At 44.7% G+C, this 25,789-nt stretch overlaps 1 protein-coding gene and 1 long non-coding RNA gene across 2 annotated transcripts; both read left to right on the top strand.

Annotated features, from left to right (window-relative positions):
* The first annotated feature begins 22,533 nt into the window (after positions 1-22,533).
* Positions 22,534-23,640, top strand: LOC122366788. Its single transcript, XR_006253946.1, has 3 exons — positions 22,534-23,007; positions 23,191-23,281; positions 23,568-23,640. It is a non-coding gene; the product is annotated as an uncharacterized LOC122366788 (long non-coding RNA).
* Positions 23,641-24,296: 656 nt separating this feature from the next.
* On the top strand, positions 24,297-25,789 carry LOC122366795 (glutamic acid-rich protein-like). Its single transcript, XM_043339385.1, has 2 exons — positions 24,297-24,386; positions 24,943-25,789. The coding sequence occupies exons 1-2, from the start codon at positions 24,297-24,299 to the stop codon at positions 25,648-25,650; spliced, it is 798 nt and encodes a 265-aa protein (XP_043195320.1). The 3' UTR covers positions 25,651-25,789.

Here is a 25,789-nt window from a genome sequence, read left to right as displayed (position 1 = left end):
CCCCCAGTCGCCGACGTCGGCATGTTTATTGGGACAACACGCCAAAAGAATCAGCCGGCGATGGGATTCGAACCCCGTGTCATTCGAACGCGAGGTTAGTGCGCTAACCACTACACCACGCAGCCAACTAATGAATTTGGTTTGTTTTGTTGGGTTATGCCCTTTCGGTCTGACAAGACCATTTCAGAGCCAGAAGGATGAGAGGATGGAGACATCTGACATTGGTCTTCTTGGCGAGCACCCTGGGTCCAGTTCATATAGAGTCCCTGGTCCCATTGCTGTTACGTGACACTTATTGGAAAGGGCGACCCCACAATGGATTCATATAGCCCCTCTTAACACACCTGCACCAACGTTTCCCAAAGTGTCCCTTTGATAAGTGGCACTTTGGCAAAGTGACACTTGCCGACTGGCCTTTCTATATGAACTGGATCCGGCCCTGGTGAGTTGCCGGGGCTGAGCCTGACCAAAGGATAGGCCGAGCAGCCCCCAAGCACTCACCGCACCCGGCTACGGGCGAGCTCGGCTTACGGGCAATCCCAAATGGGATAAAGTTTCCCGTCCAGTCCGGATCAGGGGGTTGCGGCGTGGAGGAAGATTTGAGTCTCCTGAGGATATTTTGAATACAGAAGCTCTTAATGAAACATTAAACATGTATTTTATATTATTTTAACGGTCAAAAAAGCGGCCGATGTCGGTCCGACGTCGCCCCGACGTCGGCCCGACGTCGGCTGGACCTCAGCAATTGATCTCGGTCCGACGTCGGCCCAACGTCGGCTGGACCTCGGCTGGACGTCGGAACATGCGGGCATATCCGACATCCAGCCGACGTCGTGCCGAGGTTGGACCGACGTCGGGCCGACGTCGGCATGCCGATGCCGAGTTGCCGACGTCACCCCGACGTCGGCCGACGTCGGGCCGACGTCGGCATGTTTACTGGGTACGCTTTGATTATTTTTGGTCCAGCAGAGCCCAGAGGTCAGGTGACCAGACACTTTTCCGAGGTCAAAGACAAATTGCCCTTATTTTGGTTCGCGGTCAACGGATAAGCCTCCATAGAGCAAAACCGTAAAATGAAACGCTTTGTGCGGGAGCCGCTTTCTGAAATGTTTTTTAGGCATAATGTTTGTAAAAGCTTTTCATAGCCACCCAACATCATGGACGCCGGTGAAACAGGGCGCCGGAGGGCATATTAGTCACGTGACATTTGTAGCTTCTCCCCCTTCGTGTGCCTTCTACAATCTACATGCTAAACGTCACGTGTAAATTTCACGAACCTTGATCAAATCACCCCAGGCGCCCTGTTTTCACCGTCGTCCATCATGCCGCCAAACCACCCATCCCCGTTGATAGGTAGTTGGAAATTAAACAAATGAGCGCCAGTTGCGAACAGAGACTGAAAGCTGCTACTATACCCATAACAAGTAATGGTACAAAAATAATCCTGCGATCTCGGGAAGATAATGCCGGCTAGAAACATCGCAAGCTTCGTCCGTTACTTCAATATGTTTGATTAACCGTCCGTAGTGCAAATCCATCCTAAATCTATTATCGACCAAGGAAAAAGCATTCGACAGCATGAGAAGACAAAGTGAAATCAGCTTCTGCCAGATCCCAAGATATGCAGTGCAAATCACAAGATCCCAATGTTAATGTTCAAATCCCAAGATCTTGGGACAAATCCCAAGGAATGGCATCGCTGCTTCTGACGGTGGCATATTCTGAAGAGCATCTGGTCTCGGTACGGCTGTCGTTAAAGGCACTGTTGTAAGCAGCAGAGGGCAGGTAATTCAAATATCAGTTACCTGCGGCACTACTACTTAGCACAGTCACCTTAGTAGCTGCCACCAGCTCGGTTGGTCGCCGTATCAGTGCCGGACCTACAGCGTAGCTACATGGTGTTTCACAATTACCGTAAGGAGAGTTCCCAATTCCCATCCAGTATTGGCATATTTGGAGGTGATTTATCTAAAAATCAAACACCACTGGAACGAGCGGACATTTCTTTTTCGGGTCACAATCAACTTTAAAGCCTACTTGACAGTTACAGGGTGTTGCAGAAGAGTAAACTATTCAAGTCCGGCCTGAATCTGGGTTCATCTCAAGAATCTGGATCAGAAACTGTGTCACAAACTTGTTGCTTGAGGGGCTGTCGTTAAGTCGTCTCGGCATAACTGCGTAACATAGTTACTAGGGCTGTATTGCGCCTCTCCTGCGTGCGCTTTGAGTCTTGAGAACGCACACTACTCTCGCCCTGGCAGGACATTTTTCATAACGTGGTCTGGCGCCCCCCCCCCCCCACCAGGGGAGGGACGCGTAGGAAGGGGTCGATACGACCCCCTCCTACTATTGCGTTTCGAAACTAAGCTTCTTAGCGTTTCGCAACAAAAACCAGTCGATTGCTCTTAAAGAGTACTCGCAATTGGTGGTAATTTTTTTGACCCTAGGTCAATATTTGACCCTGCTATGACAGTTCAAGGGTAAAATTTCGGGGAAAAGCTATAATTTCCCAAGTTCCTCAGCCAATATTGAAGAATCTCGACATTGATAGATAGCGACATGAACCTTTCACGGCCGTGTTCCTCAACAAATTAGCAATAAAATGATGTATGAGTTAACCGCATTTCCATCATTACTGGCGTGACGTAGTCCCCGAGAACACGGGAGGTCACACCCGCCGCCGGCGAGGACAGTCCTAATTGACCTGGATTGACATTGTAAAGGTCAAGGAACTAGTGGTGTCAATTACGGAAAATCGGAATACCGATACCAAACCAAATACCAACCAAAACCGTGGGGAAATACCGAAACCAAACCAACTTGGGGAAATGAGGGAAATACCAACTTTTTACCGATTTCTTAGCCTCTTATACATTAGTAAGGGTTCATGATACCAACAAAATACCAAACACATTACGATTGAAATACCAAATACCAAGTTGGTATCGGTTTGGTATCGGTATACCAAAAAGTTGGTATCCGATTGACATCTCTACAAGGAACAGTTTTGAAGGCGTTTAGGTGAAAACTGAACCACAGATTCCCATTCAAGACCTTAAGAAACCCCACTAAACACAGCTCATATCCCTAAGGTCATCGTGTGGATATACGAGGTCATTGACCTTGGTTGACCTTAAAAACGTCAATATACGATGTAAAGCTTCATGTCCTGTCAAATACTGATGTAAATCACACGACAATGTTTCGTTCTTGTCGATGAGATCACGTCCAGTTACGCGGAATGCACGATTTTGTGAAAAACGGTCGGAGGTTGTACCTATTATGACGTCATAGCTTTATAATGGCTTTCATCCAAAAGAGGCGCCTTTAAATTTTCTCCTACTGACTTATAATGGGGACCTGGCCTTGAATGGCTTGGTTTGAAATTTTTACATGTGTAGAATTGCTAAAGGGGTGCCAAAAATGGCGGCGCTCCGCGCCGCCGTTTTTTAAATATGTATTCGCGAAAACCACAGGGGGCAATCGCTGTAATTGACCGGTCACTCAGTGTAGCTATGGCAGACATGGAAACTTTTTTCAAACACCCTAGCAGGGCGCGGGTTAAAGTGGCGATCCCACCTTAACATTAGTTTTGAGCTGAGATAGCCAAATTGGTGGCCATGGCCTGAAAATACCGGTTTGGGCACTCATAGCATCGAAAAATGCTTTAATTCGGAGATATGAAATTTCAAACTTGCAGTTTTAGGATTATAAGGGGCTTGGATGCCCCTTAGAATTTGTGACGTCAGCGCAGATCTAACGATTTTAACCTTTTACTAAAACGTTTGGTAGCCTGTCTGTCCTGTAGCTCAGTTGGTAGAGCATTGGATTCCCGGTAGTGAGAGCCCGGGTTCGAGACGCTCCGGCGCTCGATATTTGAGACTCCTGACGGGGATGGTCTGCGGTTGGTGGGAGCATCCGCAGCCAGTTGAAGTCAGTTGAGTGGGACAGGCCGTGTCCGGCTTTGAAGGGCACGTTAAACTTTGGCATCTAAATTCTCCCGTTACCCGGAATTGCGCGATCGGACGGTAGGGGTCGGGGTCTACGCAACAAGCTCCGCTTAGCGTGGGCTCCGGCTCTGTCAATCCGTCCATTCAAACATTCGAGCTAAATTTATATAAAAAAGTAGCACGCGGTGACATATGCCACTTTGCGCGCAACAAGTGCCACACTATCAAATAAAGTCGCTAGGAACAGCGGAGATCCTAAAAAGTAAACAAAAGTAAAAGTCTAATATCTTGAAAACCGGTGAATATTTTTCGATGAAATTTGGTAGATATTCGTTTTCGCTCTTTCTGAACCGAGCGACATCACTTTCATGCCAATTAATTAGGTTTTTTGAAGGTGGGAGGGTCCCTTTAACAGTGCAACATATCGCAGTTTTTTGCTAGAGCGCCCTATATCATCTTAACCCTCGCCCGTATTGGTGTTTTTCCAGCCGCGAACGTATAAGGGGGGGGGGGGGGTCCGTTGGACCCCCCCCTTGCCGTTTCGCCCCTGATCGAGCTAGAGCTTCGCGGAAAAAACGAGCGTGTTGCCCGTGACGAGAGGAAGCCGATGATACCTAATTTTAAGGTCCTAGGTCATTGGTTGACCTCGCAGGTCAGGTCAATGACCCAAAAGTCGGGAAAATCGGGACCTGTTAGAACGTCGTAAAGTGTGGCTGCTATTGGGTTTTTCGGGGCGCTGATCACGAATATCATGTTAGTTTTGATCACAGATGATGTCTTTATGCATTAAGTCCAGGTCGGGTCAGGTCAGGTCAGGTCAACCAGTAGGGGTCCAGCCGGGTATTCCTAGTAGGTGTCAACCGCCTCTGACAGCTTCGCAACATGTTACGAAGGTGCCAAAACTACTTCGTAAGCGTTCATATGGTTGCTAAATTCGAATTCAGCTCCAAAAACTAGCCTAGAAACATGTAAAACTCGAAAAAGTGAACCGAGGTCACCAAAGGTCAATGACCTGACTTGACCTTCAGGTGACCTTGACACCCACCCTTATGCATGGGGGCAACATCATATCACATGTTTGAACGCTTGAAACCACGAAAAGACTGCAAACGCGCGGCTAATGCGAGCCGACATACGCCGAATCGCGATTCCGGCCAAACATGGTCTCGAAAAGTAGGTCACAGGTCAAAGGTCATTGGGGTCAGGGTCATGAAATTTTCAGGGTAGGTGTAAAATTGATTAACGCGAGGGTACTGAAAGTTTCGTCGCGATCGGCCGCTTTTTACGCGAGTTATTCGCGAAAAACCATGGGGGGGTCCGTTCGACCCCCCCCCCCTATACGGGCGAGGGTTAACTCTATAACTCCAGCAATATGCAGTTTTTGTTAAGCTCAACACGTGCACTGTATTACTTCAGCTGTCACACTGAAAGGACACAGTTCAGTATTTTGTTGTGAATAAAATAGCCGGAAATTGATCGGGCTTCCCTTCGGCCGGCCCAAGGCTATGCAAACCAGGTAGAACGCTCCCGACGAAAAAGTGGGGACAAAAATGAATTTAGTAACCACGACTCCGGGGTCCAAACAAATTCAAGTTGCCATGGTAACGGGGCAAATTTGGCATGAGTACACATCTAATAATTCATTTTTCAACGAATTGTTTCAGAAAAAACAAGACTTGTTGGACCACCACAAGAATGGATTGCAGTTTTCATACACGATCCGAGTTTTTGTCAGACCGGCCTAAATCATATCAAAAGCAAGTCCTAAACTGAACGGCCCGTGCTGCCATAGATGACCTTTAACGCTCTGCCCCCCCCCCCCAAATCGTCATCAGCCAATGAGCGTCAAGTATTGACTTACGCTGATTGATGGGATTACTGCATTTGTTGTTTAGAATGCTCACGGTGCACTGCTGACAGCGCTAGCGCACTTGTCCCCACTTTCGTAATGTTGAAAGGAAGGAGCGCACCCCCTGGGCCGGCCTTACTCCGGTTCCCACTACATAGTTACATCTATGAAGACTGTGTTTTGACGGCGTTAGCATTCAAAACACTGTTAATTTCTCGGGACGAAATCGCAATGTATTTGAGAAAAAAAGTTTTACAATATTGAAACTTGCATTTTAAAGTCATTCATGTACCTTTTGCAGAATGTTTGAGCCACTGAAATATCAAACGTTGAGATAAGCAGCGGAATCAAGTGTGGGCATCGCATGCTCATTCGTCGAGTTCTCATATAATATTACTATGTACTATTCAGTTGAGCGCACTGGATTTTTCAAAGGAAATATACGAACCAAAACTTTTCTGGAATTGCATTGAAACGGCCGAGTTGGTACTTCGTAGCGAATGCATCGGTAGTTATGAATTTTTGGGACAGCCCCAGACTGATACCCCTCTTGCCCCCACGGGAAGTTTGTTACAGCAAGTTACTGCCAAATTCATGTCACAGGTAATAGGTATGATCGCCTTTTTCCAAAACATTGGGGTTATTCCGTGTAACTATAGAAAGTTGAGGCCCGTATCCGAATTCATTTTTCCCGAAAATGCTCAATTTTGAAATGGTGGCTCCGCCAAGCATGAACTAAATGAAAGGTTTTAATTCTCAGAACAGATGCAAATTTTTCAAAAAGTTGACTAAATTTTGAAAACGGGCCAGTTGCAATGGTCTAGGAGATAAGAGCCGAACGGTTGCCTGGCTGGATTTTGTTCGTAATTTTGTTAGCATTGACATTACTCGTATTTTAAGCGTTACCACGTCTCTGTAATCTCGTGATGGTTGTATTTATTACATTCCCCGAAAGATGAACAATGTGACCTACCATTGTGGCCGGTCCCCGCCCCGTTGTGCGGCAGGCTGGACGGCCGCCTCTGGAAGCTGCGCGGTGGACGCTGGAGAGTCGGTCTGTAATGAGGCCCGGGGTGCGGAGCGGCGGCCCGGGCGCCGGCGGCGGACCCGCCCCACCACCTGTGGCCGACGGCACAGCTGCGGCACGGCTGAGTCACGTGGCGGACAGCTGCAGGCCGTCCGCACACCACCGGTCCACACACTCACCGTGTGCTCTCTTTATACTGGGACTGCGGGGGAGCCACTTCATACTATTAACGTGAGATCGATCACCACGTCAATTAGGGGAGAGTGGGGCACATTCGTGCAAAAAAATGGATAACTCCATGTATCTGTTCTTTGGTTGGCGCAATTGGAAAATTGTTGATTGTAGTATAGAATGGAACATTATTGCAGATAAATTTCCTCTTTATAAGTTTTCCTCTATAATTATTGCTTTTATTAGAAAAAATGACTTAATAACTATGAACGTTTGCACGAAATTGCCCCACCCTATGGGGCACATTCGTGCAAGGGGTGGGGCACTTCCGTGCACCCTGCTAAGTTCGAGCAATCAGGGGCGGAGCTTCCTATACAGTTGGTGGGGCGGCTGCCCCACCAACTTGGTATTTTGCCCCACCAATAAGCGTTTTGCCCCACCAACTTGAGCTGATTTCTAAGACTTGATTGCTTTGCAAATTAATCTTTTTTCGCATTGAATAGCTTTGGAATGTCTGTTTGATGCAAAATAATATGTCTGTTATGATAGGAATTGATTCAGTGTGGCGTTTTATTCAAGGCTTTATAATCGGACATTGTGGGTTTGACGACTTTTTGCCCCACCAACTTCCCTGGGAAAGCTCCACCCATGCGAGCAATTGCCGGGCATTACCAGAAATTTATCAAAAGAAATTGGTAGGGGGTCATTTCACTTGATTCTTGATTCCTTTCGACAAGAATGCATTTCATAACATACGTAGAAAGAATGGGCTGGCTAACAAGAATGTGCTAACTTCCGGCCTCCGTGACCTCGCCCAGGTCACGTGAATTACTTGTCACGACGTCGCAAGCAGCCGAGACTGAGTCAGTCGAGCAATTAAAGGGGGCACGGTGCCCCGGTGCCCCGGTGCTCCCCCCCCCTCACGTTCCGCCGCCTATGCCCAGAAAAGCTAGAATGCTTGCCAAATCCAGACTGGACGACCACTTTGAAACTTTCAGCGATTGACAACAGTGACAGTATAAAACATCGGGTAGCGCTCAAAGTTTTTTGGATCTGTTCTGGCTTCCGAATCGGAAAATTCTAGATATAATGGTTGCGGTGAAAGCTTCAGGCACAATCTCCACAATCCGTTCAGCATTTACTCTTGCGTTATGTGTGATGCTTGTTTGAAAAGGTCGATTTAACATGGGAACCTATTGGGACACTAGTTTTTGAGCCCCCATTTGGCATAATGCTACCAACTATTAACCCTAGAACGCCTAGGGGGGGGGGGGGGGGTTGTATCAACCCCCCCCCCCCTGAGGTTTTTTCGAAGTGCACGCTAAACGGCTTGTCGTAGCGGGCTGAAATTTTCAATACCCTCTGGGGCAACCTTTGCGCATCTTTTGCCGAAAAAAATTGATCGGGTCATGTCAGGTCACGGAGTTATGACGTCATAAGAGGTACAGCCTCCGGCCGGATTTTCACAAACTGAGTGCCAACGCCCGAGGTTTCCTGCCGGTGGTACGGACATCGGTTGATGGATCGTGATGAAACTTCCCATGCATGTTGGGGCAAGTATTGGCTATCATATGGTATAAGAAATTTGACCGGGTCAGGTCAGGTCACGGAGCTATGACGTCACAAGAGGAACAGCGTCCGGTACTATTTTTGAAAAGCGTCCGAACCACTATTTTGCTAATTCTTGTCACCTCAATGGGAATATGCAGCAATATTAGCTTCTATAGGGAGCAAATGGACCTCCCAAATCCAAAAATACAATCAGATTTCAAAAATTTAAATTTTGATTTTTCGAATTTCTGCCGCCGACTGTGACCTTGCCGACTTCCGGCGCTCCCAACGCGCCATTTTTAGAGCTAGGGAAACGAAATACATACCAAACGATAGAGAATTGATCAAGGAACACGATAGTGAAGGTTTCAAGTCGATATCTCTCACCGTTTTGCCGCAATCGTCGCGGAAAGTTGAAAAAGTTCGATTTTTCGGAAAATTTGACCTTTGACCGGTCATAAGTAGGTCAAATGTTGACCTAGGACCAAAAAATATACCACCAATCGCGAGATCTCGTTGAGAGCAATCCGTTGGTTTTTTCCGCTAAGCTCTACGACCTTCCGTTTCGAAACGCCAAGGGGGGGTCGTAACAACCCCCCCCCCCCCCTGGGCCCGATTTCACCAAGTGAATATATTCCATTACGGCGGCGTACATATTCACTTTTGGCATATTATGACATATTCAGTTTCACCAAACTCCGTACAGGGATACCATGGATGAGATAATAATGGATTGGTGTCTTCGCAGTTTTTGGCGACATTGAGCTCAGGCCTGCCATCTAGCGGGAGAATGATCGTAAGTTAGGAGCAAGCCGAGTGAACGCCGCTGATTAGCATTGTGACACACGGGAGTGTGGTGTAGTAGCAGGCTTGTTGTGCAATTTTTCAAAAGGTTATGTCTTTATATGTCAGTAAAAGCGAAGAAATAAATAGATTTATGTGCAGGGTCAGTAATAAGATAAGCAGTTCCATGTTATTTCCTCACTAAATCGTGAAACAGGGAGTTATTGGAGACTTCGCCAGCACGTGTCGTTTTCGCTATTTTTCACATGAGTCTTTACTTGGCCTAAATCAAACAAATTGTCCGATCAAAGAACAAAACGAGCGTAAGTACTATGTATAAGTCTAATGAAAAAGTTAAACGGAATTGCTAACGTCATTTGCCGCTCAATATATCATTCAAGACGCTCTATGAAAAGGACCCAACCAGTGCTGCGTAGCCGATGAAATTTCAGTGACTTTGGCTCCAACTCCGATTCCGGTGTCCAAATATCGACTCCGACTCCTCCGGGCAGAACTGTCGATTCACACAGACTCCGACTCTGACTCCGAATCTGCAGCCCTGGTAAGTCTGTGGAGTCGATGACTTTTATGTGACGTTCGACTCATACTCCGACTATGCAGCTTTTAACCCATTTATGCCCAGGAATATTGACCATCATGAAAATCGATGAAATCAAGATATGTTACGCTTCTACCAGGGCCTTGCATGGAATCGAAAATAATTTTTGCCGGCAGCAAAAGTTTTTCGAGAAAAACGTAAAAAACGTGCGTTGCGAAATCGCAACGAAGGGCACACCGGGCGCCATCAGCGTTGCGAAAACGCAACGACGGGCACATCAGACGGACATAAAGTACACTAAACCGCCGTATATGCTAGTTTGTTTTAACATATATTTCACCAACCGTTGAAAAATATTGCTTGAGAATGCGGAACCCACATCCCTCATGCTTTATTACCCGCCTAAGAGCCTCAATGAGGGAGCATAACTTAAGGGTTCGCGAACGGGGAGATGGCAACAAACGGTCATTATCAACAACAATTGTCCATTTAAAGTACCTAGTGGTCGGCACGTACCCTGGGCGGTGCTTTCTTTTTGGAAGTTAGACAGAGCCATTAGCCCATTACCCTCTCATATGAGAACCCCAAACTGAAAACAATTTAACCGAGGATTGGGAGTCAACCAGTGCCTCGCCTAAGCGCCTATCCGCAATACCATTGTTAACCACCCTCCTAGGAGTAAAGACAAATTCAAATGCAGGGTAGTCGTGCACACTCTTATCAAAAAATGAACCTATCCGGCTTTCACAAATTACCTGCGTAAGGCGTAGAGTGTCATAACAACTCGGCTTAAAGTGTCTCCCAGGACCCATTTTATCACTTTTACACCTAATCCAAAATTTTCATTGCCCCACTCTCAGCGACCTTCACACTTGTAACCTCTTTCTCGAGACAATGCCAGGGCAGACTGGTGATTCGACGCAGTTCACACTTTCCAAGTATTTCGTCAATCCGTCCTTTCCATCTTTAGGATAGTAGAATCCTTCTCCATGCCTCAACCTTTGTTTCGAGCTGGACGGGCAACTAGGTATATCGCATTCGAGCAGCTCCCATAGGAGCACAGGTCTGTAGCCGGATACAGAAAGTGCTTGGGAAGGGGGGGCTGGTTCATGGGTGGCCTGGATGGATGGGCTCAGCCTCGACGATTCACCATGCCCGCTCAGACCAATGTTTTCCCTAATTCCAATAATGCTTCTAGCTCTAAAATGGTCTGATTAGACAAAAGGCCTACCCTCAGTAAACAAACAAGCAATGCTTCACATCAACCACCTTATCAATCCGTGCAAACCATGAATTCTAAAAATAAACTATTATTTTCCAGACGCCCTCATCACTCCTGCCGAAGGGGTCTGTTCCCCCCCCCCCGAGGGGGCATATCCCACATTTGCCGCTTCTGGGAGTTATCTTTTCTAACGTAAGGGCCAGCGGATTGCATCCAGAGAATGACAATGCCTATCTGTCGTCTGATACCAGAATACGTACCCATTATTTAGTACAAAGTAGATCCAATTTTCAAAGTACCTCGCTATCTCTCAGCTCCGTTAGCATCGCCGAGCGTTTGATGCAGGTCCTTTTCCTACCATGCGATTTTCAGATGCTCGAAAACCCATTGCTCGAATAGCCCGATAATCTGCGAGAAAAAGAAATGCGTGTTTGATAGCTGTTTAAGTGAGTTAATGTGAAACGTGTCGCAACATTCACGTGCAAATGCACCTTGCACTTTACATACCTACACATCCCTCACGACTACAAAACGAGAGAGAGAGAGAGAGAGAGAGAGAGAGAGAGAGAGAGAGAGAGAGAGAGAGAGAGAGAGAGAGAGAGAGAGAGAGAGAGAGAGGGAAGAAGAGAGAGAGTTGGGGGAGCGTGGAAGAGAGGGAGGAAGATTGGGGAGAGAAGGAAAGAACCCACACCGTATCTCAAGTGAAGTCTATTTGATGTTCCTATACTTCCGCTGCCCTGCCAATTTGCCCCTCGTTGCGTTTTCGCAACACCCCTGTCTTTCCGATGTGCCCAACGTTGCGTTACCGCAACACGACTGTAGTCATATTTGAAAATAGTCACAAACCCTATTTGCAGCATAATTTGTTAATAAAATGTATATTCTAGCTATTGTAGGGACTCTGCGGAATATGTTCACACATTATTCATTACGATATAATTAATCACTTAATCTACTTATTTTGGTTTTCGTGACGTCATCACTGACGGGACCTTTGACTTCCCTCTGGGAGCTCTGGACGGTAAGTTACCGGCCGCACAGACTTGTAACTGCGTAGCATCATGCGCAGATCCATGCTAAACGCGCTGAAACTTGTCTCATCGGTGAGACGTTATTATACACTTCTCAAGATTTGATCACGTCGACGCTTGCTTGTGTTGCGAAAACGCAACGAAGGGCGTAAATGGGTTAAAAATCAGCCGACTCCGAGTCGGAACAGAACCGTTAGCTCTGACTATACAACTCCGCAGCCCTGGCCCAAGATAGCCGACTAAAACAACTTTGATGTGTGATCTTCTTCGTACATTGTTAATGTTATTTTAAACAAGGAGTGGAAAAGGGAGACGAAGCCTTCACAAACAAGGATCTCCTGTTGCGGATCAATCAGCTGCTGGAACAGAAAGGCATTAACACCACGCATCTCATTGCATCGTTTTCCTAACGAATCTGCATCAATGTAAGCACTGATCAATGCAGTGCAAGCATCAATGTGACATTTGTGTACCAAGTTTGAGTGTTATACGCCCAGCCGTTCTTGAGATATGGGAGCGGCACCCCGCACGTGCGCACGTGCAGTAGCACCCCCATAGTGACACATGGAAATGCATTGGCCACTGGGTGCCTAACTATTGACGAAGTTTTACTATAATGGGCCCAGCCATTGCGGAGTTACTTTATGTGGAACAATTTCGACACCCCTAAGTTGGCACGTCGCACAGGTAACAAAGGTAACATTAACTAAGATGAAGAAAATCGGGCGAAATTCGGAGAAGAAGGAATAAGCCTACCAAATATGTATGACATATTTTCAAACTGCTGTACCATTGTGAGTAAATGACCATATAAAAGCCAGGTCGTACAAGCCGATGGGACTGGGCGTTTCAATACACACCGTCTTATGCATTTTATTTTCGTTATTACCTAAAGGCTGCTTGACGTTTTTGGCTTTCAAGCATTTAAGACATTTTATGTCGTCTCAGGTCCAGTGAGATTACCTCCAACTCGTGGGAATATGCACTTCAAGCCAACAAACACACTACACCCACGTGTGTCATAATGCTGAGAGATGGCGTTCACTCGGCTTGCGCCTAACTTACGATAATTCTCTCGCTAGATGGCAGGCCTGATCCCAATGTCGCGGATCCCAATGTTAATTTCCACGAGACACCAATCCAGTGTTATATCATCCATGGGGATACTTATTCAAGACAAAGACAAAGTATGACTGCAGAAGTCCGTCGTTTTTTGGCATACTATTACGTTTGAGGTACTTCTGGTACGCCGATCTGCTTTTTCAACAGCTGTTTGCCGAGTTTGCTGGCATTGAAAGTATGCTACTTTTTGTGGCATACTTTGAGAAACAGCTTGGCATACATCATTCTTTTTGTATGATAATGTTACAAATTTAATGACTTCATCGATGCAACGTATGATAAAAACATGCCACTGGCTACGCAAAAAGTTTTAGAGGTCATAATGGTTATTTCTTGCTGGATATATAGGGTATCGTGTGTCAGGGCTTATATTGAAATTAGACCCCAGAACAGCTATTTTTATAAGGCTTATCTCATCGTGGCATCACTGCGATTAAAATCACCCCATCATGCAGAAACACAACAGGGAATTCTCTTTTTCATTCGCATTCCCGATTACATTATTGAGTTTTCCACTTCCAAAAAAAACGACAGTTCACATTGTATTTTGATAACACAAAAGGCCAAAAGCGTTTCAAATCTTTCTCACCGTGATTATTACACCGTGCTCTTTATACAGCGTTTTACCGAAGAGAAAGTAAATAGCTGGCGAGGGCGAGAGGAAGAACTGAAGTCCAGTCTAGCAACGCCTTGATTGACATGCCCAGCATGTTGCAACTTGCATCACAAGTCACAACGCTTCATTACATTCGTTTTCATCGCCCACTTTTACTATTTCTTTGCAGTATCCATATGCTGTCCAATGTCCATATTTCTCTTGTGTTGTGGCCAAATGATTCAATTATCACCGGCTTCCCGCTTCCGTTTAGGTTCAGAGAATGATTCCGAAATATTCTCCTTATTTGAAGTCGTCGGTAGACCCTTCAATTATTTAAAAACTTGATTCAGGTAATATTTCAGATAACTTGTCGGCTAGTCGGCCGTGCTCCTTGCTACCATCAGTGATCGGTGGTTAGATAGGTGCCTCAAGTCCTCATGCCATTTCTTGTTCGGCTTTATTTATATTTGCTCTAAACCACTCCAGAATTGCGTAGAAGATGTGAGCAAATATTAAAGCAATATTTAATGAGAAGTAACTTGGAAGAAAAAATTAATGCTAATTCAAAATCCAATAAAACCCACACACGCCAGTAACTCCAACTGTGCTGCGCGGCTTGCTGCCGATTGTTTACATTTTGGGCTTTGGAATGTCATGCTCCGAGCAAAAATCAAGAGCGTTATTAGCACTATTTCCTTAGGCACTTCCTCTTGTATGATCAGCAAATTTAATTCTTATTAGCGTAGCCAGAATTTTTTTCATAATATTGTATATCCATGGTATATCTGAGCATTTAAAGGAAATAGTTCACTTTCACGAATTTTTTTTTTTTTTTTGCAATGGATTTGTGATTTTTTATGTTCAAAATGATCAGCAAAGAAAATAAAACCTTTTTACAGCAAAAGATTATTTTCTATATTTTTGATATAGGAAGAACTTTTCAGTTTCTGTAAGGCACCGCGATCCAGTATGAAAAGAGCATGGGTCCCGAAAATTCTTCAAAAACTAGAGAAATTATCGCGGCCACCGGCATTTGGGCGATCTGCTCGTGCTTTTGTTACTGGAGCGCCTCACTGGAGCGAATTTCTCTAGAGTTCTCGTAGATAATTTCTCTAGTTTCTGAAGAATTTTCGGGACCCATGCTCGTTTCATACTGGATGCGAATATATGCAAGGCACACATCCTCAACGCAAGACACATTTTTCGGGACGAGAAATAGAATATCTTTGCCTAGGGTGATCGTTGGGCTGTAAAAGCTCCTGATTTATGCTCGTCTCAGCCCAAGCTACGGAACTGCTATTCCAGTTCAAAACCCATGTTAAAATGTGAACTATTTCCTTAAAGGGACCCTCCCACCTTCAAAAAAGTTAATGAATTGGCATAAAAGTGATGTAGCGTGAATCACAAAGAGCGAAAATGAACATCTACCAAATTTTACCGGAAAATATTCAACCGTTTTCGAGATATAAGACTTTTATTTTTGTTTACTTTTTGGGAACTCCGCTATTTCTATGACGTCACATAAAGGTTTTCTTTACGTCGGCATTTGGAAGCAATAATTTGGTATCAAAGTGCGACAAATATTGCGCGAATGATGCGTTTATCTTATCAAGGTCAATATATGATGGCCAACAAAGGATTCCAGGACAATTCTTCTTATGGCATTTTTTCGTATCGCAATTCTTCGTCTGCAAATCTTCGTCAGGGCATTTATTCGTATCGCATTACTTTGTCTCGCATCAGGGTATATGAAAATCGGCTCGCATTTCTTCTTCAACGCAAATATATGCAAGAGTAAGCATTGATGGACAAATAAATGCACCGACGAAGATTTGTAGACGAAGAAATGCGGACGAAGAAATGTCATGCGAGGATTCGTTCGGGTACCATGACATTTATGTGATTTCAAAGTCAAGGTTCACAGCTTATCTGCTAAATCAAGCCAAGAATCCAAACTATCAAAAAACTATAAATATTTGTTTGTCTGTCACAGATGTCTCAAGCAATATAAGGTTGACATATGTTGAATCAAAAATCTACTGCCACAACTCACATCTCCTGCCTTAGTTTATCATTGTTGTTTTAACTTGCTTTCAAGAGAAACAGAAGCCAGTATCTGATATCACTTCAGATGATTGTTTCAAGATCTGAGTTCGAATGGAATTAAAAGCAAGATCAAGATGAAACAGGGGTTATTGCTGTTAAAGTAGTTTGGCCATGATACAACAGGCACATAAATCATTAGCCAAATCAAATACCTACTGGTTGGTTTGTCAAGATGTTTGTTGTCTGTCGTCTGTCGAGCTGCTATGAACACTGAACGCTCTCACTCTTACTTTAAAGAGAGTAGTTTAAGTTGAATGGTAGTGAGCTGTAATTAGACAAAGCAGCTATTCAGTGCTCACATCAAGCCAGGCTAGGAAATGGCATCAACTGTGGTGGGAGGAAGCAGGTTCGGCAGGCCTATGTTGTAAACTTCTGTTGTGTCTTGTGTTTGATCAACTGATGTTTTCTGCTCTGTTTTGTGCAGTGATAGTAGCAGGTAACTGCATGCTTGTCAAATTATGTGAATAAACGAATTCATAACATTGCATTTTTCTCTCCATGCAAGGAACAAGTAAGATGTTGTAGAAAATGTAATAGAGGGCTGCATTGCTGATTTCATGCACTTTATCAGAGCTTTATTTAGAATTGCTTTCCTGAAAGCTACACACAGGCCACAGCACTGAAATTCACAATGTCATAGCTTTTGGCAGATAAAAAGAAAAGACTTGCCCAGGTAAAATTGGCTGAAAGTATGGCAGAGCAGGTCTTGATGCGTATGCCCATCCGTGTGCTTGCCGAAGCCGAACTGACTGCAACACATTAACTCTGACCCACCATGGTGGCTGGCATATCCTGAACTTTCACCACTCTAAACAAGACAACTTTCAGCCCTCAGCATTGTATTAAAACACTGTACATGGCAGTTGACACTCAAAATTTGTTTCAGTGCCATCCACGGACAACATCAGTCGCCATTCACCAGGCCAGTAAAAACAGAATAGATAATAGCTTCAAACCCATGTAGTCAGAGTTACTAGGTCTGCACCTCAAAACAAAATCCAGGTGACATTCACCACGCCAGTAAAAAAAAAAAAAACAGGTAGGTACTTAGGTAACGTAACAGCTTCAAATCTGGTAACATGTTGGTCGGACTTAACACTACCATATGTACATGGAATAATATGATACCAAACAATAGTGCAACCATTCTGGACAACAAAAGTGTATGATAAAATTAATTTAGAATACTTTGGCAGCATGATTTACGAATTACGAGCACAGGCAGGTGTTACCTACCAGCCTTCTCAATGCTCGTAAAACCAACATTGTAGTTTTGATTTTACCTTACATGATAACACACTTGGCTGCAATGGCACATTTAATTTAACACTGTGAAAAGACCAGTTATAACCACTTCACAAGCACAATAGCACCTCATGCCGACATCCTTTTCCAAAGACAGTCAGCAGCGTCTTTCGTCAAAACTGGAAGATAAATCCCCTTTCAACTGTTAACATCAAAAATATTTCTTCATGGTGTGACTGTGATCTCCATATGGAAACCTTGCAGGAAAAGAATTAATGTCAATTGTCAGCTCTTCAAATTTCTTTGGACTTTAACTTGCAGTACCATATCCAGTTTGCTTTGATATTTTGTTTTTTATTCCATGTTGAAGTTGAACACCAAGCTCCAGATATAGCAGGCAGCTTGATCATCTTCGGCCTTGGTATAATATCAGTCCAAGTTCCAGTGGTGGGTATCTTCTAATATTCAAATTAAAATGAAAAGCAATAGGCTTTCTCAGCGCTGACGACGGATTTCACGTTGATAAGAAAGGGAGCTCAAGGTCAGCAAAACTCGGGTTCAAGGAATGGCGGGCGTTGAAATGACTGCTGACGTCATCAAAGAAACCGCTAATGGTTAAGAGATAGGGACTAAGCTGGTCCCACCCTGCAAGTAAAGGGAAGAAATTTCTTGAACACCATAAAGCTGCGGGGGTTGCGACCAGGATAAATGGTGGTTTCTGAGCCTGGCCGCAAACTTGGCTATCTCAACTCAAAACTAATGTTAAGGTGGGATGGTCCCTTTAAAGCTCGTCGACTTTAAATACGGAAAAATATACATAGTGAATGCATGTCCCCGACAAGATGTATGCATGCGCGCCGGTGGCTCTCAAACTACGTAAAGCGGGCGTAGTGAATATATTCCTGTGGTGAAACAGAATAGTATTATCGTCGTACTTTGTCGGTGTACTTTTCCAAAGTACACCAAGAATATATTCACTTGGTGAAATCGGGCCCTGGTCGTTCGTGTTATGAGAAATGGCCTGGTCGTGCGAGGGTTAATTGCTACCCCTGCGCTTTCACAGCGGATCGGATCGGCCGAATTTCAAACCAAAGCACAGCATCAGCCAGTGCATAACCCGTAGTAACTACGTGAAAACATCCGAGATGTGACCTCGTTTGACCCCGGCGAGGCAAAAGGACAAAATATAGAAAAACGAGATCCTCTGCGAGGCATCCCGGATTCAGCCGAGAACCAAGGCCCTGTATACCCAGAACCCATAATGAACAGGACAAATTGTAAGCAATGAGAGATTTTGCTTGATGATAATGTCATTGACTCCTTTTTACTCTGCGTTGCGAGTTCGGCATCCACAGCAGTGCGCAGCTTTACAAAAACAACTTTGCCAAATGTTGCTTTTGTATACCTAGTCAAAGGTATCTGATCGATATCTAACGGACAAATGTGTGAACAACTATACTCTTCCCTTTTGATTAGGAATTAGTGATGTCAATTTCAGAAATTTTGGAAACCAATACCAAACCGATACCGACCAAAACCACTGAGAGTATACCAAAACCGAACCGATTTTCAGAAATAGGGTGAAATACCGACTAGGTACCGAATTCAGGGAATCATGAAACAAGTGCTTCAAACTTTCTCAAAACAAATGATAAGCATTGAAAGGTACCTAATACTTTAGAATAAGGCAACAAAAACAAGTCAGGAAATCTCTAAATTATTTGCAATGCAAAAATATAACTGTATTGTGTAACTATTAACAAATATTCAGGTCAGTTACCTGGGATGTGGATTCAAGTCATCTGGATGAGGTGATAGGACAAGAACTTGAACCCTGAATCTCATCCATCTGATCCATGCCTGAACCATCAAACGTCCTTTCAGTTCGTCATTCAATTTGAGTCCAGTCAAGACAGGGTTACATGTGGTATCATGATCCAAAAATGGTAACCAAATGACAGTGATGGGCTGGGCTACACCATTAATGTAAACAAAATCCATGATACCTACAGTTCAACTCAAGTAGCAATGGTGACGATAGTGACGCAGCCAATTTTTCATCATAAACAAACGTTTAACACAACAAATCTTGATAAATAATTACTTACGAGGCACACTGATAGATAGCAGACACCACTGTAATGATATCGCGATGAAAGCTAAGTAAAATGTCCATAATTTTACATAATCATTTACACGTGTCACGTGGCATCTCTTTCACAATGGCAGCCTTGCAGGCGGCGGCCATACGAAACGCACGGAACTGCATAAAATAAAGTTTTCCTTTTTTACACTTCGTACACTTAATTTAGAAATATGATGTTCATATTTTGGTATCTTAAAATTAATTCAAGAAAGATTGAAGGCCGCTATTGCTAAAAAATGAAGAACCAGAAAAACAAATTTGCTCAATTATTTTCGATTAGTTGTTGAGCTACATCGGGTTTTGGCGCAGCTGCGACATTTAAAAGTTTTTAGATGTGTTCAGTTTTAAAACTGCTATTTGCGATTCAAGCCAACACCCAATTATATTTTAGAAATGCTTTTGATTACATTGCTAGCGATTTCTATCTGTTGAGGAGAGCAGGAAAGAGAACACTAATTAAAAGAAATAAATTATCCACAGGATTTTTTTTTAAGTTGACTGCGAAGTTGAGAATTTGTGGAATGTTGCGAATGTGGGATGATGATGAAGTGATAAATGCTGCCTTCAATATTAGATGATAATGGTGAAGCTAGTGCTATAAAAAACAAGGTTTTGATTTTTGGATAATGTAACTGCATTGCAGTGAAACGGAGAGCAAGACAAGGTCAAGATCAATCACAGACTCCTCAAAACAAAGTCAAATTTGTTACTAATGAAAGCTTTGGAAATTTTGAGTACCTAAGGTAGTTAAAGTGTGTTTTCCAGTATACAGTGAGTTAAACATTGATACATGTTTATGTCTTGCACATTAGCTTTTTTGTAAGATAATTATCCTCATGGTGTTGGAATTTGCTAGTACTGATAAGTTGCCATTTAACATTCGTAGACTGATGTGTTTGATGTTACAGTTAATGTGTTTGCCCATTTGTTATGACATCATGCATTTGGGAGAAATGTGTCATGATTGTCCTTTTTCTTCATCCAATGTCATTTAGCAAATCAAATTTGAGTTCAGAAGGTTTATCAAAAATGTTTTCAATTTTTTATGACAGTAGTTGACTTTCATAATACCGACAAAATACCAAATGCTTTTAGTATAAAATACCGAATACCGAATCGGTATTGGTTGCCCATTTGTTATGACATTGGTTCGGTATCGGTATACCGAAATATTGGTAACCGATTGACACCACTATTAGGAATCATATGCCGGGTCGAATCACTGGGTTATTTTCATTTTCTCTCACGCCTCAAAGCGAAACGTATGCCTGGATCACAGGCTGAATTCCCTCGGAAGCTCTCGCCCCCCGATACAAGCCAAGGCAGATACAGTCCGTCTGGTGACTGCTGTTCATCATCCAGAGACCTGGTGGGAGTGGACCGGGCGGCCCCCGCCGAAGTTAGTTGGTAGCACTGATGCTCCACGGCGTACATTTCCTACCAGCCCATAGGGTTTACATGTAAAATGGCCTGTTCTCGGCGAGCGATATCTCGGTCAACCTTTGAAGGAATCAATGGTTCTTAGTCTCAAATGATAGATCGATGAATTTTCTTTCGACAATTCCTCTACCATTTTTCACGAAACCCAGCCGATCTTCTACGGCGTACAGGGTAAAGATTTCTCTGCACGCCAGCACCCGCGATCCGCCTCTCCGAACGTCAGCGCGCGGTCCTCGGTAGCGCAGTCGGTAGCGTATCGGGCTACGGATCCGAGGGTCGTGAGTTCGAATCCTGGGAGCGCCGTGTGATTTCGGCTAGAATTGAATGATGTAGAATCATGAATGTTTGCGTAATCAATTATTAATAGCTAATTGAATGTATCTGCGCACTAATCGGCCCCTAAAACCTGTTATTTAAGAAATTTAAGAAATGAATGTCACGTGCGCGTCACGACTGCCAACCATAAGCGCTACCATATTCTAGTTTGAACTAACTTTTTGCTAGTTTCGACCACATATAGTAGGTTTTCTAGTAGTTATACTAGAAATTCCTACCAAAGTTCGTCCTACCCTTCACTCAATATACCCTGGGACCGGGACCCTCGTGATCCCAGAGAATACACTTCTTCAAGGTGACGGTCGCTCCTGAGGACTATTCGTGTGCCTCTACGCTGACACTCTGCACAGGGAACACTTACAACCAAGGCGCTAGCGCTACCGTCAAAAGACAAACAATCTTCGCCAGCACAAACTGGATAGAAGTTTGACGAAGGCTTCTGGAGGTGGGTTATTTATTGTCAAATGTGACGGCGGTGACCGTAAGTTTCAGCTTGATCTGAGGTAGAGGCGGAGATTACAGGGTGTTCCTATATACAGGGTGTTCGCGAAAATGTCATTCCTTTTGCTTCCTGGAGGACCCTTGTCAAAGATAAGCGAATGCAGTTTTCCACATTCAATCTATATTATGAATTTTAAAGGAATTCAAAAGTTTCGTTAATTGTTTCATGTGCGTTTTATTTACTTTGTTCTAACATGCTGCTCTCTACAGACCACAAAACAAAAATAGTGAAATGTTACTAGGAAACGCAGTCAATCGGGACCGTGCTGCCCGAAGTGGAACAAAAGACCCCCATCCAGCCTATTGAACCGTAGACATGCTGCTTGGACCAGGTACAAAACAGTCAGGGCTGAGCTCGGGCGAAAGTCACCTGGTGCAATAGCTGCCTATGCTTCCTTCCGGACAATTAACCGCAGTGTGAGAGGTTTTTCTGTTGCTAGCCAAGCATCTTATGACCTAACCCTGGTGAACCAAGCTAGAGATTGTCCCAAATTACTACACTCCTATATCCGTGACAAGAAGACTGGTCGCCCAACTCAAGATTCTTACAGATAAGGTTGGGACGCCATCACGTGATCGTTTTTCTGCTTTTCCCAACCCTACTCACGATTTTCATAAGCCTTGATTTATTCCTTGCACAGAGTCGTTTGTAGTTATTTTATATACAAAAACTAATTCAATGATATTTGAAATTAACAGATTTTACTCGCAGTCTCAAACAAAAGTTGAATTTATTCGGGTTTCATTAATTTAATCAGCTGGCAACCATCACCCATCGTCCTCGATGTAGTCGAACCTGGCGCACTCGGAGAGTGTTCGAAATTTGTGACGCTTACTTGTTGCTATGGCGACCGGGCAACACCTACTGTAGGCGGCGCCGCTGCGGCGCGCGGTGGAACGGGGGTGCGTGCTCCCAGTCGTGCGCCGCTCCGCTCAAGCCGGCTCGCTCTTCTCTCTGCCCCGGTTGCCTCCCCGCTCTGCCTGCCTGGAGAGCCGGGACGGCCGGGACTACCTCCCCTCGGTTTGCGAGTAGCATCGCCCATGGTCCTAGAGGTGGACATTTTCGTATGGCTTTTACTCTGTTTGTACTTGATTTTGCTGTACTTTGCGTTTTTCCGTTGTATCATTTGTACTATGTTGATTGTCGTAAACGACCAATTTGAAATGTATCGCGTGATTATTTGCTAGTTTGAATATTCGATGGCTCATTGTTCGTTGGCGTATTGTTAGAAGGCAATTTCTGCAATACTTCTCAGTACTCGTTTGCTGTGTGACGTGCCACCCGGCTCTATGCCCGGCCATAATTCTGGATCATTCGCGCTGATGGCGGCAGAGGCGGTCGTGTCGTGTCTGTGTTTGCGCGAGCGATGGTAAGTGGCTGAGCAGTTGTATTTCACTATGATGCATTTAAATGTGTGATCTGTTAGCTCGTATAGATATTCTGTTGTCAATTTCATATAAGGCGTTTCAGCGCCAATATGATTAAAACCGAGACTATGATACTTTGCACTAAGGTAAACGACAATGGACCTGACTGGTGTCTGGATTCGTAGATATGGCGTCGGAGATGTGAGGCTGGCTTGGAAGGATGCCTCTGGATGTATGGACGTTAGCCGCGAAGCGACCCAGAAGGCACATTTGTCGGTAGGTCACGAAATGTCACGAATATTAGGAAAGGTCACGAAATGTCACGAATGTTAGGAAAGGTCACGAAATGTCACGAATGTTAAGAAAGGTCACGATTAATTTGATGTCAGTACGCAGGGATGCTGTGTTATCTGTGGTAGGGCCCCTCACGGCCTGTTTTGGTGCATCATTTATTGGTACGTTTAAGCCCTCTTTGTTTGCCCACCCCTTACGTTTATTTATTGTACGCTTGGTAACGCTTATTTATACGTCTTTTGATTTGTGTATTGTGTTTCGTTCCCAGCAACGACTGTTACTCTCGAGATCGTGTGGGCTATCCACTCAGCTCACTCGGTCCAATAAACGGTCCGTTAAGACATACTGGATTTCGACACGCTGGGTCTGGAGATGCGGCTACAGTTGCGACAAGTGTCGACAACGGCGACGAGCTGCCCACGGCAGAGTAGCGACTTCTGCAGCTACGCGTGAGGGCAGCTAGACCACCCACCGGGAGGACCTCGCAGCACGCTCACACCGGCTGGTGGCTCTGCTGGCCTCGTGAGGTGGCTGGTTTGCTGCTGCTGACTGGTGCTGGTGAGGACTGAGTCGCCCCTGCTCATCAGTGAGTGCTCTACTTCTGCTGATATTTGGGGTAAGCAGGCTGTATGGTACTTGCAGTGGCGCAGTGACATTCTGATAAACGGTTCACAAAACAGTGACTCTGGAGGCAAACTGGTGATCGAATGTGAACTATCTTGCAAAGTGTGTGCCTTCATGGTAAATGAGTCGAAGAGAACAGTATCTGAGAAGTGACAGACACTTAGTGCATCAGTGTGTGACCATTTATTGTGCTGTGAGTTATGCTGAGTATGGTTTCCATTGTGTTTGTGTTCGCTGATCTACTAAGGGGTTAAGGACAACCTGTTGATTGATAGAGATTCCAGGATAGCATTGTTGCTGGTTAGTTCCAGTTTCCAGAAGAGCTTTCTAATTTGATTTGTGGTAGTTGGTTGTGCCCAGGCTCGGTCACGAGATGGATACGCTCGGCAAACTAAGGGTTCATCAGCTGAAGGCTGAGCTGTCGAGAAGAGGTGAAGATAGTAGAGGACCTAAGGCGGTGCTGGTGAATCGTCTGGAAGACATCCTGATAGGGGAAGGCGTTGATTTGGCAACATTTGTCACAGAGTTTGGTAGATCCGAACGCACTGATCGTGTAGGCGGTGTAGGATTTGATGGTCAGGCTGGTGAAGGAGCTCCGCCGCTAGATGTTCCGGAAGAGCTAGACAGAGCGGGTGTCCGTAGTCGTGAAGTCGCTCCAGGCCAGGAGGCTGGTAGGTCGCTCTCTGTTGACCACTTTGATGCGTCTGGTACCAGGCCTGGCGTTGGAAGCCCTGCTGAATCGGTGAAGTCATCCCGTTCTTCGTCAACAAGGGCATCAAGCAAGGCCACAGTTGCTTCAGAACGGGCCTTCGAGGCAGCAAGAAGAGCGGGACTGCATGCTAAGGCAGCAGCGTTGAGGAAAAAGCATGAGCTCGAAGACATGCAAGAGCAGTTGAGAAGAAGGAAAGAGGAACTGGAAATTCAAGCTGAACTGGATGAAAGCCTGGCAAGGGAAGGTGTATTGGCTCAGTTTGATAAGGAAGAAACCTTCAAGAGGATTGAGACATTAACGCCACAAGAACAAGAAAGCAGAGCACAAGAACAAGAAGAAAGAAGAACACAAGAACAAGAAGAAAGAACAACACAAGAACAAGAAGAAAGAAGGACACAAGAAGAAGAAGACGAAGAAAGAGCACATGATCAAAGAAGAACGCGTGTTCAAGAAAGAGCACAAGAACCAAGAAGAACACGTGTACAAGAAGAAAGAGCACAAGAACCAAGAAGAACACGTGTACAAGAAGAAAGAGCACAAGATCCAAGAACACGTGTACAAGAAGAAAGAGCACAAGAACCAAGAAGAACACGTGTACAAGAAGAAAGAGCACAAGATCCAAGAACACGTGTACAAGAAGAAAGAGCACATGATCAAAGAAGAACGCGTGTTCAAGAAAGAGCACAAGAACCAAGAAGAACACGTGTACAAGAAGAAAGAGCACAAGAACCAAGAAGAACACGTGTACAAGAAGAAAGAGCACAAGATCCAAGAACACGTGTACAAGAAGAAAGAGCACAAGATCCAAGAACACGTGTACAAGAAGAAAGAGCACAAGATCCAAGAACACGTGTACAAGAAGAAAGAGCACAAGAACCAAGAAGGACACGAGTACAAGAAGAAAGAGCATACGAACAAGGAAGAAAAGCACAAAATCAAGAAAGTGAACGAAGGAGAGCAAGCAGGGATGAGCCTGGAGCTCAGCAGCACGGGGACTCCACACAGGCTCTCCTAGCCCATCTGGAAAGAAGTCAGCTGCCCAAGGCTGAGATACCGATATTCACTGGAGACGTTACGAAGTACAGATCTTTTATACGTGCATTCGACAGTCGGATCTCCTCCAAAACTGATGACGACGAAGAAAAGCTGTACTT

This window comes from Amphibalanus amphitrite, unplaced genomic scaffold (genome assembly GCF_019059575.1).
Source record: "Amphibalanus amphitrite isolate SeventyFive unplaced genomic scaffold, NRLGWU_Aamphi_draft 000831F_arrow, whole genome shotgun sequence".
Classification (NCBI taxonomy): domain Eukaryota; kingdom Metazoa; phylum Arthropoda; class Thecostraca; order Balanomorpha; family Balanidae; genus Amphibalanus; species Amphibalanus amphitrite.
This window is presented reverse-complemented; position numbering and strand designations above follow the sequence as displayed.

Coding starts and splice junctions, on each gene's coding strand:
- LOC122366795 (XM_043339385.1), top strand. CDS start 24,297: ATGGATACGCTCGGCAAACTAAGGGTTCATCAGCTGAAGGCTGAGCTG. Junction 24,387..24,942: donor GAGGACCTAAGGCGGTGCTG/GTGAATCGTCTG, acceptor TAACGCCACAAG/AACAAGAAAGCAGAGCACAA.